This window comes from Schistocerca serialis, chromosome 6 (genome assembly GCF_023864345.2).
Source record: "Schistocerca serialis cubense isolate TAMUIC-IGC-003099 chromosome 6, iqSchSeri2.2, whole genome shotgun sequence".
In the NCBI taxonomy this organism is placed as follows: Eukaryota; Metazoa; Arthropoda; class Insecta; order Orthoptera; family Acrididae; genus Schistocerca; species Schistocerca serialis.
In genome coordinates, this window is record NC_064643.1 from 429,049,824 (window position 1) to 429,067,911 (window position 18,088).

The following is an 18,088-nucleotide window of genomic DNA, read 5'->3' on the forward strand; positions in this document are numbered from 1 at the left end:
GGGTCTGAATCAGAGGCTCAGACTGTTCTACGACCGTGTAGGCTGCAGATTCCCCGACTTGCGCCATAAGGTGGTGGGGTTTCGGGTTCCGCTAAATAGGTCAGGCGGCTACACGGGTAGCAGGGGCTCTGTGGCGTCGACTAGTGGTTTTTTTTAGGTTAGACAGTCTTGGGAAAGATCAAAAAGGCCTCCAGTCTCAAAGGGTACAGGGCAAAGAAACGACGAGAATCGACCAAGCAACAGTCGGTATTGTTGTTGTAAATTGTCTTAGCTGTGCTGAAAAAGTACCAGAGCTTCAAGCGCTGATGGAAAGCACTGAAGCGGAAATCGTTATAGGAACAGAAAGCTGGCTAAAGCCAGAGATAGATTCTGCCGAAATTTTTACAGAGGCGCAAACCGTGTTCAGAAAGGATAGATCAAATAACGTAGGTGGTGGTGTGTTTGTGTCTGTTGGTAGCAGTTTATTTTGTAGTGAAGTTGAAATAGATAGTTCCTGTGAATTACTATTGGTGGAGGTTATACTCAACAGCCGTACCAAAATAATAATTGGCTCCTTTTACCGACTACCCGACTCAGATGATATAATAGCTGAACGCTTCAAAGAAAACTTGAATCTCATTACAAATAAGTACCCCACTCATACAGTTGTAATTGGTGGAGACCTCAATCTACCCACGATTTGTTGGTGAAAATACATGTTCAAAGCCGGTGGTAGACAGAAAACGTCTTCCCAAATTGTACTAAATGATTTCTCTGAGAATTACTTTGAACAATTAGTTCATGAGCCCACACGAATTGTAAATGGTTGCGAAAACACACTTGACCTCTTAGCCACAAATAATCCTGATCTAATAGAGAGCGTCGTGGCGGATACAGGGATTAGTGAACACAAGGTCATTGTAGCGAGGCTCAAAACCATATTACCCAAAACCACTATAAATAAAAGCAAAATATATCTATTTAAAACAGCAGATAAAAATTCGCTTGATGCCTTCCTAAGAGAGAGTCTCCATTCCTTCCAAGCTAATTATGTAAGTGTAGACCAGATATGGCTCAAATTCAGAGATAGAGTATCGACAGCAATATATACATTCATACCGCATAAGCTAATAAGAAACGGGACTGATCCACCATGGTACACAAAACACGTCAGAACACTGTTGCGGAAGCAACGAAAATAGCATGCCAAATTCAGAAGAACGCAAAATCCCCGAGACTGGCTAAGTTTCACGGAAGCTCGAAATTTAGTGCGGACGTCAATACGAGATGCTTTTAATAGTTTCCACAATGAAACATTGTGTCAACATATGGTGGAAAACCTAAAGAGATTCTGGTCGTATGTAAAGAACACCAGTAGCAAAAAAACAGTTGATACCGTCTCATAGCGATGGTAATGTTACTGATGATGGTGCCACTAAAGCGGAGTTACTAAATACAGTTTTCCGTAATTCGTTCACGAAAGAAGACGAAGTAAATATTCCAGAATTCGAAACCAGAACAGCTGTTAGCATGAGTGACATAAAAGTAGATATCTTAGGTGTTGCGAAACAACTCAAATCACTTAAGAAACGCAAGTCTTCAGGTCCAGATGGTATACCAATCAGGTTCCTTTCAGAGTATACAGACACAATAGCGCATTTCTTAGCAATCGTGTACAACCGCTCACTTGACGAAAGGTCTGTTCTTAAAGAATGGAAAGTAGCACAGGTCACACCGATATTCAAGAAAGGAAATAGGAGTAACCCATTGAATTATAGACCCATATCACTAACCCTAATTTGCAGTGTGATTTTGGAGCATATACTGTATTCGATCATTATGAATCATCTCGAAGAAAATTACTTAGATATATCTTTAACAGTCCGTGTAGCCCTTCGTCATTATTCCTGAATTGTGCAGGCCCCTCGAGTGAAAGGTTTTGAGATAAATAATGATTTGCTTAGTATGTGTAGTATCGTGTCTCTGGCTAGATAGTTATACAAGGTGGACCATTTTAATCCACAGTGAGGAATAACTCGGTATAGAGATGAGATACAGCAAAATGTTTTAGATAAAAATTGTAGGTAGCAAAGAACTCCAAACGCTTGATTCTTTTGAAGCGTACTTGTAACAAGAATTATTACATGCAAATAAGTGCTGTTGCGTGAATGGCAGATATATACCTTTCACAGTCAGATAAATTGTCATTTCATCCTGTCCAAATTCATTCGTTGCAGAACATCGATAAGGTCCAGCATCTCTCCGACTGAGATCTTCTAGGTGAAGTTCTGCAGCGATACCATTGGGTATCTGCCTCTCTAACGTTTGTGTGTGGCTTGGTGTTAATGACCGATGAGAGGCTGTCCATGATATTCGAAGTGGAAGGTCACCTTCAGCCTCACACGTTAGGACTGTGGCTTCTCCAGCAGTGCCGCTCTGATTCATGGCCCTAGTGCGAAAATGTGCTGGCACTGTGAAAGGAAAACAGTGTAAGTTATCAGATATTGTTCTCTTAGAACTAAATACAGCGACTGGAAAATGTACTCCCAACAGTGGTTAAGACTTTTACTCAGCTGCTTACCATTAACTCGTAAGTAGACCACCTTTCTCAGTTCAGGACCAATACCGTTGCTAGCTTGACATGTGTAATGACCTTCGTGACTTGGATCCGCTGCTCTGATTATAACTGACCCATTAGAAGAAATTATCATCCTTTGTCCTGTTTCCAAGGGTATGTCTTCCATTGGTTGGCCACCTTGCAGGGGGAGAAATAATTCAGTGAGACTGAAAATTGTAGAATTTTTTTGTGACTAGACATTAATCATTTAATATAAATGTTTCATGGAAGGACGTGTGGCATAACAAACCTTTGGCTTTCATCCAGGTGATGGTAGGAACCGGAAAACCATTGGCTTGACAGTGAAGCGAAACAGGGTGCTGATACAGCACTGATACGTCTTGAGGCTCTATCAACCACGTTGGAGCAACTGAAATCAGTAATACGTGATACTTTAAGTGACTATGAATATTTTCTCAGAAATGCTTAAAGGAACACATCATAACATTTTTCTTCTTTTGTAACGTTAATAGGATGCTCTTTTATGAATAACGCTGACGTTGAAAATTAGAGGGAATTTTAAGCCTGTACCTATATTTTCCTTTAGCTTGATATGCCATTACGATTTTTCAAACAGCGTTGTTAGTGGTAGCCACGAAAAATAAAGAAAATAATATATTTTATTCTAGTCCTATGAGCAAATAATCATTATGTTATGTCGATTAATCATTTTAATTGTCAAACTCGTTAATCTGCAATGTTACGTACAAAAAATATGTGAATTTTACATTCCTTCGAGAGTAAATGTTAAACTTAAGTTTCTGTACCATACAGTTTGAACTCGTTGAGTCTGTAAACACAAAGATATCAGTAACTTAAGAGTGTCACAAGAGCTTAGTAACCATCATATGTAACTAGACACATTTAATTAAGAGTAGTTGTGAAAAAAGCTGTATTTCGGCATTATAAGATACATCTTAGCGTTTATTTCAGTCAATCACCACATAGTGTCATATACCCTAAACGACAGAGTTAGGAAAAACACCATGCACGTAAACAGGAAGTATCACGTGTCTGTATTTAGTTCAATGAAAACTAGTTAGACTTTTACTTCAAGATAGAAGAATACTACAGAAACGCCTCAAGTGAATTTAATACTTGGCAATGAAAAAATACTGTCTAATGGCCATTTTGTGGTAACCAAGTGAAATACTGTAAGTAAGATGTGATTTTTGAGTTTCTCCCGGCGTATTTTATAATCAGAATATCCACGGGTGTACTGCCGGTCTACAGTGTCCAACGGGCACAATATTTCGGCGATCATACACGTCGCCATCATCAGGTGAACTGACGGACTGAGCTCCTGTGAGCGTGCCGACACGGAGATCCGTCGGTTCACCTGATGATGGCGACATGTATGATCGCCGAAATATTGTGCCCGTTGGACGCTGTAGACCGGCAGTACACCCGTGGATATTTTGATTACTGTAAGTAAGTTTAGAAAAAAATGTACGCTTTAAAAGAAACTTGTTTCATTTTCATTTTGCTCACATTAAAACTATATATGCGCTTGTTAACACGTAAAACTGAAAGAATTGGGAAAGTTTTCAAACAATACAATTTTCATTGTGTTTTGGAAGCACATCGAAAATAAGAATAATGTTATTTCTTACAGTAAAGATTGAAGCACAGGAGTCTGAGGGCATCCTTGTTTGCTTGTATACAGAACGACACGAAAACTCACCTCTGACAATGAGTCTGGTCGTGTAGTTGGCCACGGCAGCTGCGTTGCTCGCTATGCACATGTAGTGGCCAGAGTGTCGAGCGGCCAGGTTGGAGAACAACAGGTTGCTGACAAACTCATGCTGCTGCTCGTGAACATCGGCCTCCTGTGGAAGCGGCCCTCCGTCTTTCCGCCATGTAATGGTGATCGGTAAGTCACCAGATATGATGCTGCAAGAAACTTGTGCTCTCATGCCCTCTTGCAGGTTGCTGGGAAACTGGAATGGAGCAATTTGAGGTGGCTCTGGAATGTAAGTAACATATACCCTGTTACAGGCTAGGATAAACAGTTAGGCGTGTTTATCACAGAGACATTCAATCTAAAATTTTACTGTACTTCTGGTGAAGAGAGATAATTCGAAACCGCATACCGGTGCGTCAAGAAAATTACTTGTGACTTATTAGAAAAGGATTCTCGTCACTCTGGTACTTAGTCAACAAACTTTCCTCTTGAGGCTAGCATTGTTATTTAAGACATTCACAGCTAAAACTCCGCGCATACAGTATTAGGTTAAAGAGCATTAAACAAAACAGTATTGAAGATATAAGTTATTATTATGTAAAAAAGTGAGAGAACATTATGTGTTTTACCAACTGCTTCAGAAACAAAACTCGATCCACCCTTGTACTCTGTATCGAAAGGAACTATCTTGATGTTATTTCCGGAAAAAATCTGTCTCAACTATCTGGTTTGGCATCTTGTGTGCGTACTGAGAAGAGAGTTATATTTCTGAGTCACAAATGGGATCTAATGTTCGTGTCAGTAACGCTGTATAAGTTGTATAATGGCATACATCAGCTGATTAGGTGTAAACATTGGAAATTACTTTGATTCTTCGGAAACTTCAATTTTACGACATATTCATCGTCTCTAACCTGGTTTGATTCTGCAGCTTCTTTTGGCTATTAGTCTGCCTTGTCCAGTTTGTTCCCTCTGTTTGATGGCGAGAGTTGATGATAAGTCTTCAGTTTCATAATTCATGGCGAACATCAGTTCTACCTCTTAAGGTTTTCATCTCTTGAGTATTAGTTTTGTGTAATTTATTTAAATTAGAAATAAACTTTACGAAGAAAATTGTTAGTTTCTTTCACTAAGTATATGAAAAATAATAACTGCAGTTATTATTGGAAATGCGGACTCTTTGCCATCTTCTGGTGAATATGCTGGTCTCCGTGTGTACATCAACCGTTGGATTCAGTCTAGTTATCACATAGTCCCACTTGGAATTCCATTTAGATACGAAATGAAAAACCTAGACGTTCACTATCACAGTTTTAAGAAAAATGGTCTCAGCACAATTAACTGAAGTTTTTGCACTTACGTTAATCTTTATAGATCACACTTTGCTCACTGATGGCTCTCGATATCAAAATATGTCAGTAGTGCCTTATGCATTATTAACCTCCAAGCAGAGGGCTGGTAAGCATTTTCGACTGCATGCACATTGCTCTGCTTTTGCTGCAGAAGCGACAGCAATACGAGATGCTTTAAAATTTGGTCACCGTTCTGGTCTTCAGAACCTATTTATTGTATCAGACTCAAAAAGTTGGTTACAGTTCATTGAGAACCAAAGTGGAACAGTAAAAAGAACATCAAAATTCCGGTAGCTTTACAAGAAAAGCTACAGAGCAAAAGATGAGGCATGTGTTTCCTCTTTGTATAGGTCTCACCTTGTGTAGTCCTTGTTTACGATGACTAGATAGAGAAGTTTGCGAAGAAAGCTTGTGTTCTTGGCGGCGCAATAATGATCTCCTTTCTGCCACGCTCTGGTTTAAAGAGCTGATGACAAAAATCTCCAGGGAGGAATGGGAATATGATTGGCGCTTTGCATTCTCTGTTACAGTTCAAGATAATGCTGCGATTCAACTCATAAATTCACACTGGTTTCGAAAAACTCACATGTGCAAGAACTGGCGATTACCCAGTTAAGAGAATAGTACCAACAACGGCTCAACTTCTCCCCACTTATACCGCATAAGGGTTAAGGGCAATCTCCTCTGTGAATACAAGAAGAGAGAAGAAGTAGACGTAAACTACTTGTTGTTTTCCACAAAAGATTTGTATGAAGAAGGGCAAAAATGTTGACTCCTGAAACCTGTGAAATTATAGGTTCCCCTCCCAACAACTACGCCAGTTCCATTGCTGCATAAATATATTCAATTATATAAAGCCCTTTGTGGTTTCGTAATGAGCAATAAACTGTACTTATAAAATTTAGTGCATCATCAGATGTTACATTAACGATTTAATATCCTATTGAATGGCTGCCAACTCTGTTCTGTCCCCTTTTTGTATTTTCTTTCAGATACAGTTGGTATCATGTTACCTTTTTTGCTAAATTACTATGTATCTACCTGAATTCTGTACAATGTTCTTAAATTATTGCGCAGATTCTTTCTGTTGTGATATTTCTACGTGAATATTTTATATTTGTACAAACTTATTGGCGGCAAGACGCAATGAACCAAAACCAATAAAAGTAAATAATCGAAACCAAATAATTAGAAAAGCAAAGTCATACAATCAGCTAAAATAGTAATATACTGCCCTAAAATTTTTTCGACATGGTTCAAGTGGCTCTGAGCACTGTGGGAGTTAACTTCTGAGGTCATCAGTCGCCTAGAACTTAGAACTACTTAAACCAAACTAACCTAAGGACATCACACACATCCATGCCCGAGGCAGGATTCGAACCTGCCGGCGTAGCGGTCGCGCGGTTCCAGACTGTAGCTTTCTCGACATCCATAACCGTCATTCCAACCGACGTGTTAGGCCGTTTGGATTTCTTCACTGTTCATTTACAGTGTGTCTGGTTTTCGAATAATCGAGGAAGAAACAACAAAGAAAGAGAGAGAAAAATCAGAAGAGGAAACTGTTAGCTCTGTGTCAGATCTACTTACTTTTCTAACACTGCTTTTCATGGTTACACTAGGAATGTGTAGCAAATCGGTAAGTGTTATTATATATTGTGTTAGATATGATATTGTAAATAAAAATATGACCAAAAATTTTAAAACGTGAGTTAAGGGTTTGTCCACTAAACAAGAAATATTGACCATTATGCTTAGATTAACTTGATACAGCACTTTCCTGTATCTCCTTCATTAAATATTAATTTTAGAAGACTTATCAAAACATTCTCGACATGATTACTTTTTTTCTATTTCCACTGCGGTGGGGAAAATGTACTAATCTTCCACGAAGGTAGTTATAACAAACGACTCTTGTTGATGGGCTACTTCAACAGTCTGTACATCATTGTACTACACTTAGATATTTCCCCCCCCCCCCCCCCCTCAATGAATAGCTCAAATCACCGTGCATTATAGGCACTGTGAAAGGCATTAATATGAGTAAGAGCTGGCTGTGAAAAACGCCATCAAAAGGAAACAGATAGTAAAATTTACTCTGTACCTGCCTCTTTCTTTCGTTTGGAACTCAGGCCTCACTTTAACAGTTATTAGGTTTGCTATTTATCATGAAAAAATGGAATACCCTTTAGGTGCAACGTGTAAAATTTTCGTAGTACCCCCAATACTACGCGCTGTATGTTTTGTGCTCCAGAAACGTGGCCAAAAGAAGTCTTGTTGGGCTGATACGTTCATTGTACCTCTAATTTATGAAATAGTGCGATAATTTCTGAGACCTTAATATACACAGCAGTTTTTTGTCTTATTGTGTACATTGTATATATATAAAAATGATCAGAAAGAAACGATTGAAATGTAAGTACTGTATATAAAACGATCAGAAAGAAAATATAAATATTGTATAAAAAAGTAACAAATGTATCTAGAAACAAAATGGAAAATGTAGTACTAAGTTCTTCTTCACCATATAAATATATTACGTACAACGTTTCCCGTTTTGTTTCTAGATACATTTGTTACTCTTTTATACAATACTTACATTTTCTTTCTGGTTGTTTTATGTACAGTACTTACATTTCAATCATATCTTTCTGATCATTTTTATATATAAAATATACACAATAAGCTGTTTAGATTTAGGTCTCAGACATTATCGCACTATTTCATAAATTACAGGTGCAAGGAACGTATCAGCCCAATAAGACTGCTTTTGGCCACATTTCTGGAGCACAAAACATACCCCGCGTAGTATTGGGAGTACTACGAAAATTTTACACGTAGCACCTAAAGGAATGCGGTTAAATATACTTGAAGAACGGAAATATTTAAATGGAAGATGAAAGACGAACAGTTCCAATTTAAATACAATACTTTTTTGCTCTTTTTGAAAATGATTCATGACACAATAAAGCAATTAGCTTGTAAGCATCGGTAATTTATAAAATAGTAAAAAATGTCTGAGACGTTTATCAATACAGTATTTATGTATTGAGTTGTAAGATCGGTTTGGATTCTGAAGAAATGTAGGAACACGTGAAGCAATACTGACTCTATGACTTATCCTACAAGATAGGTTCAGGAAAGGAAAACCTATGTTTACAGCGTTTGTAGACCTAGAGAAATCCTTTAACGAAGTTGGCTAAAATGCTCTCTTTGAAGTTCTGAAGGTAGGAGGAGTAAAATAAAGGGAGTGAAAGGCTAGATGGCAGTTATAACAGTCGACGGGGATGAAAGGGGAGCAGTGGTAGAGAAAGGAGTGAGACAGAGTTGTAGCTTATCCCCGATGTTATTCAATCTGTATACTGAACAAGCAGTAAACGAAACCAGAGAAAATTTTGGAGTAGGAATTAAAGTTCAGGGAGAAGAAATAGAAACTTTGAGGTTTGCCGATGACATTGTAATTCTGTCAGCAGTTGAACGGAATCGACGGTGTCTTGAAAGGAGGATATAAGATGAACAACAACAAAAACAAACCAAGGATAATGAAATGCAGTCAAATTAAATCGGGGTATTAGATTTGGAAACGAGACACCTACAGTAGTAGATGAGTTTTGCTATTTGGGCAGCAAAGTAAATGATTAAGGCCGAAGTTGAGAGGATATAATATGTAGACTGGCAATGGCAAGAAAAGCATTTCTGAAGAAGAGGATTTGTTAACATCGAATATAGATTTATGTATTAGGAAGTCTTTTATGAAGGCAATTGTCTAGAGTGTAGTCATATATGGAAGTCAAAGACGGGCGATAAACAGTTTGGACAAAAAGAGAATAGAAGCTTTCGAAATGGGGTGCTACAGAAAAATGTTGGAGATTAGATGGGTAGGTCACGTAGCTAATGAGGAGGTACCGAATAGAAAGAAATTTGTGTCAAAACTTAACCAAAAGAAGGGATCAGCTGATAGGAAACAATCTGACGCATCAAGGGATCGCCAATTTAGTATTGGAGGGAAGTGTAGGGGGTTAAAATCGTAGAGGGAGACCAAGAGATGAATACTGTAAGCAGATTAACAAGGATGTAGGTTGCAGTAGTTATTCGGAGATGAACATATTCGCACAGGATTGAGTACCATGGAGAACTGCATCAAAACAGTCTACGCACTGAAGACCACAACAATAACATTATTATCTCTGAGAGACAGGGCAAGTGAACACACAATAAACAATTGACCGCGCCTGTCTGATTTTTATGAATAAACGACTCTAGACACCTATCGAAATTTGCATGCATCAGGACAATGGTAATACAGTAACTGTTATGTCTTCCTTTGCAGGCAGTGTGGTTCTTTAGTGGCTGCGGGAGCGAGGAACAGATCCTGTTCATGAACCGGGAATTCAGATGTTAATTTATTCTACATCAAATATCAAATAGTAAAAATAATACATAACTTTGGTACGGTATTCGTAACTTCAGTTGCTAACATTGGATTAGAATGTAGAAGTATATACAGATACAAAAGATTTACAAATCTGTCAGTCTCCAGAACGATGTCGGTTCGGAAGATGTCGAGTCCCGGCCACTGTGAAAGTCTGTAAATGTTATTCAACTGGCAAACACACAAAATGGGACCAGTGGAAGAATGTTCGAACTTAAGTACAACAGCTGCTGTAGCTCCGAAGAGGAGATGCTTGCATCTCATTGGCAGCGTCCTCGTACCGCGGGGGGGGGGGGGGGGGGGGGGGGGCGTGGGAAACGCGGCAGGGTAACTGGCGGCTCGCGTATTTTGAAGTGCTGCCGACCGGACAGTGGTCGATACCGCAGTAACATCTGTTATGTTGATCTGATGTAAAACAAATGCATTATGTCCAATGGAACACTACACAAGCAGAGGTGTCATAAAAGTGCTGTGATCTGTGCATACAATATATTTGAAAATGCTGTATTTCATGTTTTGACTAATAACATCGTACCTTCTAATATAGGTAATGGTTTGAGAATGAATGAAAATGTTCGAAGCTCCTCACTAACAACAATATTATTCGGAACTTTGACAGAAAACTTAATTAATAAATTACAACCGTAAGTACTTTACTATTTGCAATGCCTAAATGCATGTATTTTAGATAGGGACATTGGGTAGTTGAGCGGTCATGAGAAACAGTCAAAAATAGGTAGCTGAAAGTATAGTAACCCACGTTTCATACCCACATGAATGCCTTAAGCCAGATTGGACACTGTGTGCACACACTGTGCGCCATGTACACAACTGACTCTCTCTCTCTGTGTGTGTGTGTGTGTGTGTGTGTGTGTGTGTATGTGTATGTGTCTAAGGAAAAAATTGCTGTGTAAATACATCAACAAAAAAGTTGTAAAAAGAGTTAGCCTTTCAGATTATTGTATGTAAGACAAAGTAGCCTTGTAAAAAAACCATATTAAGGTATTACAATAGAAACAAATAGCTTTGTAAATAAAAGAAAAAATTCTTAGTAAACAACAAAAATTATTGTAAAGAACTGTATTACAAACAAATTTGCCAATAATTAACAATGAAGTTCATTTGTTATATCATTATTGTTATTTTTAAACGCTTTCACTATAAAATCATTGTTTATGAGAAAACTAAACTTCAGGATGTCAAATCATACACCTTTCAGCCGTCTAATTTCCAAAATTTTAGTTGGCTACAAGTTTCGGCGATTTACTTCCCCGTATTCAGGCCCCTCCCTGACGTCTAGAAAGATTCCACCTCGGTTCCAGTCAAAATAGGAGCCAGCATTCAAATATTGGTATCTGTAGATTTCTGCTTGCTGTAGCAATCACTTCAACCATCATCTGTCGGCACCTGTCGCTATAGCAAGTATAAATCTACAGATACCAATATTTGAATGCTGGCACCTGTTTTCACAGGAACTGAGGTGGAATCTTCCTACACGGCTGTCAGAGGTCTGAAGGAGCCATAGCAAATCGCAAAACCTGGTAACTAAATAAAATAAGTGAGGAAATTAGATAGCTGAATGGTGTTTCATTTGACATTCTGTAGTAAACAGCCTTGTCCTTCAACCACCTCTGAAAAGATGGACATACAGAGATCTGAACTTCATCCCATGATGCACAGATCTCGACTGAAGACACCTACACAGTTGAGCCAGTTATAAAGGATGATAAGAGGGAGGAGGAGGAGTAGGACAAATCTTATTGGTCTAATGGGTTTCCCGTCATTTTATTGTGCTACCATTGTCTGAGAGAGATAGGAACATGGGAGGAGTTTCCCACCAATTTCATATCACGTGACCAGTATCGAGCTACGTCATTATCTTGAATATAACTCGCACAAGTGCCTAAGGTGTGTGGATGGTTCCCCTGGACGACCTTGATCAACTCCCTGTGGTTTCCTAGGAGGAAGGAAGTGGGGATATATGTCAGCCAAGTGTGTAACTTGATACCAAGTGTATAACCTGACACTGGAAGTGACAAGATCGTTATCTCATCCATAACTGGCCTTGATAACCTACTGCTTATCAGTTACAGTATAATCATATCATCAGATATGCAGGTTGCGTTTCCCTGTGCTCCTGAGCTAGAACCCTTCCTGATAAATACTCTCATAGCACCACACGTTATGCTGAACCTGCATTATGACGTTGAATGTTATCTGGAACATTCCACACAGAGATACATCCGCCATGATAGTGTACTAGAACTGGGACTCACATGAAAAGATGATGAGATGCCACTCTTGTGAACAGCTCTGGCATTAGGAGTGTCGCTGTTGTAGCGCCTGCCTCTGCTGCTGCATCTAGGGAAGCCATTAGAATTGTTGCCATGTTGATATTGTGTGGTGCTCCAGACGTCTCTTGATGCAAATCTGGTGGCCGAGCGGTTCTAGGCGCTACAGTCTGGAATTGCGCGACCGCTACTTTCGCAGGTTCGAATCCTGCCTCGGGCATGGATGTGTGTGGTTTAAGTCCTAGGGTACTGATGACCTCAGAAGTTGAGTCCCATAGTGCTCAGAGCCATTTGAACCATTTTTTTGATGCAAATCTGGCCGTTTCCAGATTGGAGGTACGTGGCGTGGCTGCATGATCCAGGTCAGCAGAGTGAACAATGTGTCTGCTCTCTGGAGTGCTGGTCGTACGTTACAGGTGAGATACTGCATGGTGATACGGCCCACCTTACCTATCGAATCCGTAATTTTCCCGCAAAGAGCTAACATTAAAATGCAATTTCTGAATGAGAAACCATCTCCATAATATACAGAATGTAGGTAGTGTTAATAGTATCTGCCAATTTGACGTGTGTTGCATACAGCGTTTAATGTACAGCAGTATGTTTTCCCACTTTCGTGAGCCAGCTTTTAGGGATTGCGGATGAAAGCCAATCACTGTGATTCACCCTTGTCACTTCAGTTCCTTTTACTCCCATACTATGGGGTTCAATGACTATTGTTGTCAGGGTGTCTGCGAGATCCATTGTGAGAAGAAGCTTTTGCGGCTATGCGGAAATATTCCTCATGATGAAAAGAAAGGGCCTAATAAAAGAAAGGAGGATGAAAGTACGAGGGTCACTCCAAAAGAAATGGACACTATTTTTTTTTTAAATCCATCTTTTATTCTACATGTTTGAAAGTTTTACAGTTTGTAGATACATCCTTTAGGAACAATATTTTCATTTCTCCACATAATTTCCATCCCTCTCAACTGCCTTACACCATCTTGGAACCAGCGCCTGTATACCCACACAGTAAAATTCTGGACCAACCTTGCTCCATGAAGAGTCTTTCAGTTTCCCAAAGAGATGATAGTCACACGGAGCCATGTCAGGACTGTAAGGCGGGTGTTTCAGTATTGTCCATCTGAGTTTTGTGATCGCTTCCATGGTTTTTTGACTGACATGTGGCCATGCATGGTCGTGCAACAGCAAAACATCCTGCTTTAGCCAATGTGGTTGAACACGACTCAGTCGAGCTTGAAGTTTCTTCAGTGTCGTCCTATATGCATCAGAATTTATGGTGGTTCCACTTGGCATGATGTCCACAAGCAAGAGTCCTTCGGAATCGAAAAACACTGTAGCCATAACTTTTCCAGCAGAAGATGTGGTTTTGAATTTTTTTTTTCCTTGGGTGAATTTGCATGATGCCACTCCACTGATTGCCTCTTCGTCTCTGGTGAAAAATGATGGAGCCATGTTTCATCACCTGTCACAATTCTTGCAAGAAATTCATCTCCACCATTCTCGTACTGTTTCAAAAGTTCGCTTCATACCGTTTTTCTTGTTTCTTTTTGAGCCACTGTTAACATCCTGGGAACCCTCCTGGCACAAACCTTTTTTAACGCCAACACTTTCAGTATTCTGCAAAGACTTCCTTCCCCTGTCCCAACGTAGCGTGACAATTCGTTCACTGTGATATGTCTGTCAGCAGCCACCAATTCGTTGTCTGGAGTGTGTGCAGTACGAGGCCTGCCGCTGCGAGGACAATCCTCAATATTGCAGTGCCCGCTTTTATCACGTAACCTGCTTGCCCACCGACTAACTGTACTGCGATCGACAGCAGCATGTCCATACACATTTTTCAACCTCTTGTCGATGTTTCCCACTGTCTCGTTTTCGCAGCACAGGAATTTTATGACAGCACGTTGCTTCTGACGAACGTCAAGTGTGGCAGCCATCTAGAAGACATGCTGTGACGGCGCCGCTCACGGGAACAGGTTGAACTAAGTTTGAAAACAAGCGGGAAGGATGTATCTACACACTGTAAAGATTTCATACACGCAGAATGAAAACTGTATTTTTAAAAAAATAGTGTGAAGTTTCTTTTGGAGTGACCCTCGTAATTATGTAATTTCGTCGCATAAGTCTTCTGGATAAGCCGTTATTGCCTATCGTACCTTGTACCAACGCCAGTCAGTTTCCAGTTCCGTAATCTAATTGGAGGTGGCGCAGCATTTAGTTAATAAAAAAAAAAAACACAGCCTGCGGTGCTAAAAGATGCCTGTTGTGGTACAGAAAAGAGGTAGGAGGCGTGGACTCACTCATGACGTCGAGGTGGAGGCGGCCCTGCGCGGACTGCCCCTGCTGGTTAGTGGCGGTGCAGGAGTACTCCCCGCGGTCCGAGGCGCCCTCCACCTGGCGCAGCAGCAGCGTGCCGTTGGGGAAGGCGCGCTGGCGCACGTGGGACGGCAGCTGCTCGCCCGCGCGCCGCCACGACACGCTGGCAATGGGATAGCCCGCCACCGGGCAGCGCAGGTACACGTCGCGGCCCGCCACCGCCGTCAGGTTGCGCGGCGCGCGCGCCATCGGCGGGCCTGTGGGGCCGGCCGCTTACTTTACTTGTGCAGAGAGCCAAACAGATCAAAAGCTGCTCACGTACCGGGTGATAAAAAAATCAGTATACATTTGAAAACTGAATAAATCATGGAATACTGTAGATAGGGAGGTACAAATTGACACACATGCTTCGAATGACATGGGGTTTTATTAGAACCAAAAAAATACAAAAGTTCAAAAAATGTCCGACAGATGGCGCTTCATCTGATCAGAATAGTAATAATTAGCATAACAAAGTAAGACAAAGCAAAGATGAAGTTCTTTACAGGAAATGCTGAATATGTCCACCATCATTCCTCAACAATAGCTGTAGTCGAGGAATAATGTTGTGAACAGCACTGTAAAGCATGTCCGGAGTTATGGTGACGCATTGGCGTCGGATGTTGTCTTTCAGCATCCCTAGAGATGACGGTCGATCACGATAGACTTGCGACTTCAGGTAACCCCAAAGTCAATAATCGTACGGACTGAGGTCTGGGGACCAGGGAGGCCAAGCATGACGAAAGTGGCGGCTGAGCACACGATCATCACCAAACGACGCGCGCAAGAGATCTTTCACGCGTCTAGCAATACTTTTGTGTGTGTGTGTGGGGGGGGGGGGGGGGGGGGGAAGGGCATCTAACAAAACCCCATGTCATTCCAAGTATGTGTGTCAATTTTTACCTCTCTGTCTGTATTATTCCGTGGTTTATTAAGTTTTCAAATTTATACTGACTTGGCCGTGCGGTTAAAGGCGCTGCAGTCTGGAACCGCAAGACCGCTACGGTCGCAGGTTCGAATCCTGCCTCGGGCATGGATGTTTGTGATGTCCTTAGGTTAGTTAGGTTTAACTAGTTCTAAGTTCTAGGGGACTAATGACCTGAGCAGTTGAGTCCCATAGTGCTCAGAGCCATTTGAACCATATACTGACTTTTTGATCACCCGGTACTTTAAAAACCAATGTATACTGGTGCGCAAATGTGAAGGACGGAAGTAACTTTCCCATGATGAATCAATGTCAAGTGAAATAGTTCGATGAAACTTGGACCATACGTAGACAGATGTGCCACATAATGCAAAAAAAAAAAAAAAAAAAAAGTAGACTGAGCTGGTCCGTTTCTGGCGCCAGTTTCCATCGATCGTCATTTTGGTCTTTGAGTCGGCTTCGATGATTATTTGTCTTCTGCTCATCTTTGGCGGCGCGGATTTAACGGCTTCGCGTGCGCTCTGCTGGGAGGTGTGTCGGGATCATAGACTTACTAAATGATGAAGACTAGACCGCGCATTGGCGCTAGTGTCGCGTCCCCACACTGAACGTGATAGAAGCCGCCATTTGCAGGGAAACAGTGCGTAAACATGGTTCGTTCGTGTGCTGCTTTTAATTGTAACAGTATAATGGAAGCAAAGACGAAGACGGATACAATGTTACATTTCACACGTCAGTCATTTCTGGTTGTTTGTTACTTTCTATTACTTGTATATAGTATTTTCATGGAGAAATAATACATCATGAGCGTTTGTTTTTGTGTAGGTTTCCCCTTACAAATGATTTTCTAAATCGGAAATGGATAGTTGCTACTCGGAGAGAGAACTTCCAACCGACAGCAAATTACTTCTGTGCTCTCTTCATTTTGAAGAGAATTGTTACATGGAAAATTATGTAAATAGATATCAACTGAAGGACGATGCTTTACCGACAGTATTTGGATTTCCAACTCATTTGAAAAATGTGTAGTGTCCTGGAAATTGTGCAATATAGGCCTAGGTTAAATAGTGCGGAAATACTGTCAGTGTGTATAATTTTGAACCTTCGTTTTCCAGGTTACCAAGGCAATCAAATATATATTAAGTATGAATCAGAGGTAGGTCGAATAACTGCGTTTAGATACTTAACATGTGTTGTCAGGTGGTGATTATACTTCGTAAGTGGTCAAATATTTGATCAAATGTTGCAAACTCAACCACTTTCAGAGGTGCTATCAGTGTTAAAAACTAATGTGCGAATGAAATTCCTACGATATTTAAAGTGATACGGGTTATTACAATTAATCATACCAAAATTCGAGTGTAGACAATACTGTGCTAAACAAAAGAAAGCGTGCAAAATGTACACAGTAATCGGCAAAAAGCAAAGAGGACCTGACAGGAAAATTACGTGAATTAAATAATAATCGTACTGTCTGCTACTTTAAAAGTTTCATGTAATTATCAAATGCAAATAACTCGATGTAAACTCTCCACCTTGTCAGGAAAGAGCTTTACATTCTTAAATTTCGCGTCTCTATGCAGACGTATTTCGGAAATTAGGAAACTTCATTCATTTAAGTATACTTTTAAAATAGACTCGAATACTCAGTACGTTTTTAAACAAACATGTGTTTAATTTGTGCTTCAATTTGCTCTTGTTGTGTCTCATATACTTCAAATCACAACCCCAGTACTGAGGATTCATCCCTGCAAATGGCGGCGATCAGCTGCTTCAATTGGGGGACAGTTGCCTCGCTTCTCCGCTACGGCATGGTAGGGGCTTGGTCGGGATCAGCGGTGAGCGAGAGTCACGTGGGACTGTGTACGCAGGCAGGACGGCAAGGGCACGAGTCGGACAACGAAGGAGCGGGGCCAGCGGCTACGGCGTGTTGAGTCGTGAGCGCAGATCCACCGTCCATCGTGATTTGGTTTTCCTAGAGGTCGGAAGGACAAGCTCCTTCGAGTCTGTCAGCTACGCCGGCTGATTGAATTGGAGTCGCCGAGTTGCTTCGGTGGGTTGCGTGCGGCTTAATTGAATATGCCAGTGTACTAAACATCCTTTGGAATTGTTTTAGTTGTTTATCACTTACCTCGGTGTCGTGACTAACTATCTTAACGGTAGTTGAGGAGGTGTGGCTACGCCCAATCAACCGACATGAAGCATGGTTAAAGACGTAGCTAGAAGTGCAGCGAGTAGTGAGTAAGTCCGGTTCTGGCGTTTCGAGACACTGTTTTTTTCTTTCTTTTTTTTTTTTTTTTTTTAATTCATTTTCTTCGATATTGTTCGTTGCATTTGGTCTGGGCGGACGTCACAAGACATCCGTTCAAATTCATCGTTGGATTCTTTGACACAGTTTTTTTATTACAGAGAGCACGCAACCCTCTGACCGAACACGCTGAGCTACCGTGCCG

At 40.7% G+C, this 18,088-nt stretch overlaps 1 protein-coding gene across 1 annotated transcript in view; it reads right to left on the reverse strand.

Annotated features, from left to right (window-relative positions):
- Positions 1-18,088, reverse strand: part of LOC126484903 (Down syndrome cell adhesion molecule-like protein Dscam2) — a 505,795-nt gene that overhangs the window by 262,152 nt on the left and 225,555 nt on the right. The window contains exons 9-13 of the mRNA XM_050108503.1: positions 14,656-14,928; positions 4,281-4,562; positions 2,847-2,966; positions 2,561-2,716; positions 2,163-2,450 (exon numbers count right to left, since the gene is read on the reverse strand). Of these exons, the coding sequence (XP_049964460.1) occupies positions 2,163-2,450; positions 2,561-2,716; positions 2,847-2,966; positions 4,281-4,562; positions 14,656-14,928 (1,119 nt within the window). The remainder of the gene's footprint in view (positions 1-2,162; positions 2,451-2,560; positions 2,717-2,846; positions 2,967-4,280; positions 4,563-14,655; positions 14,929-18,088) is intronic.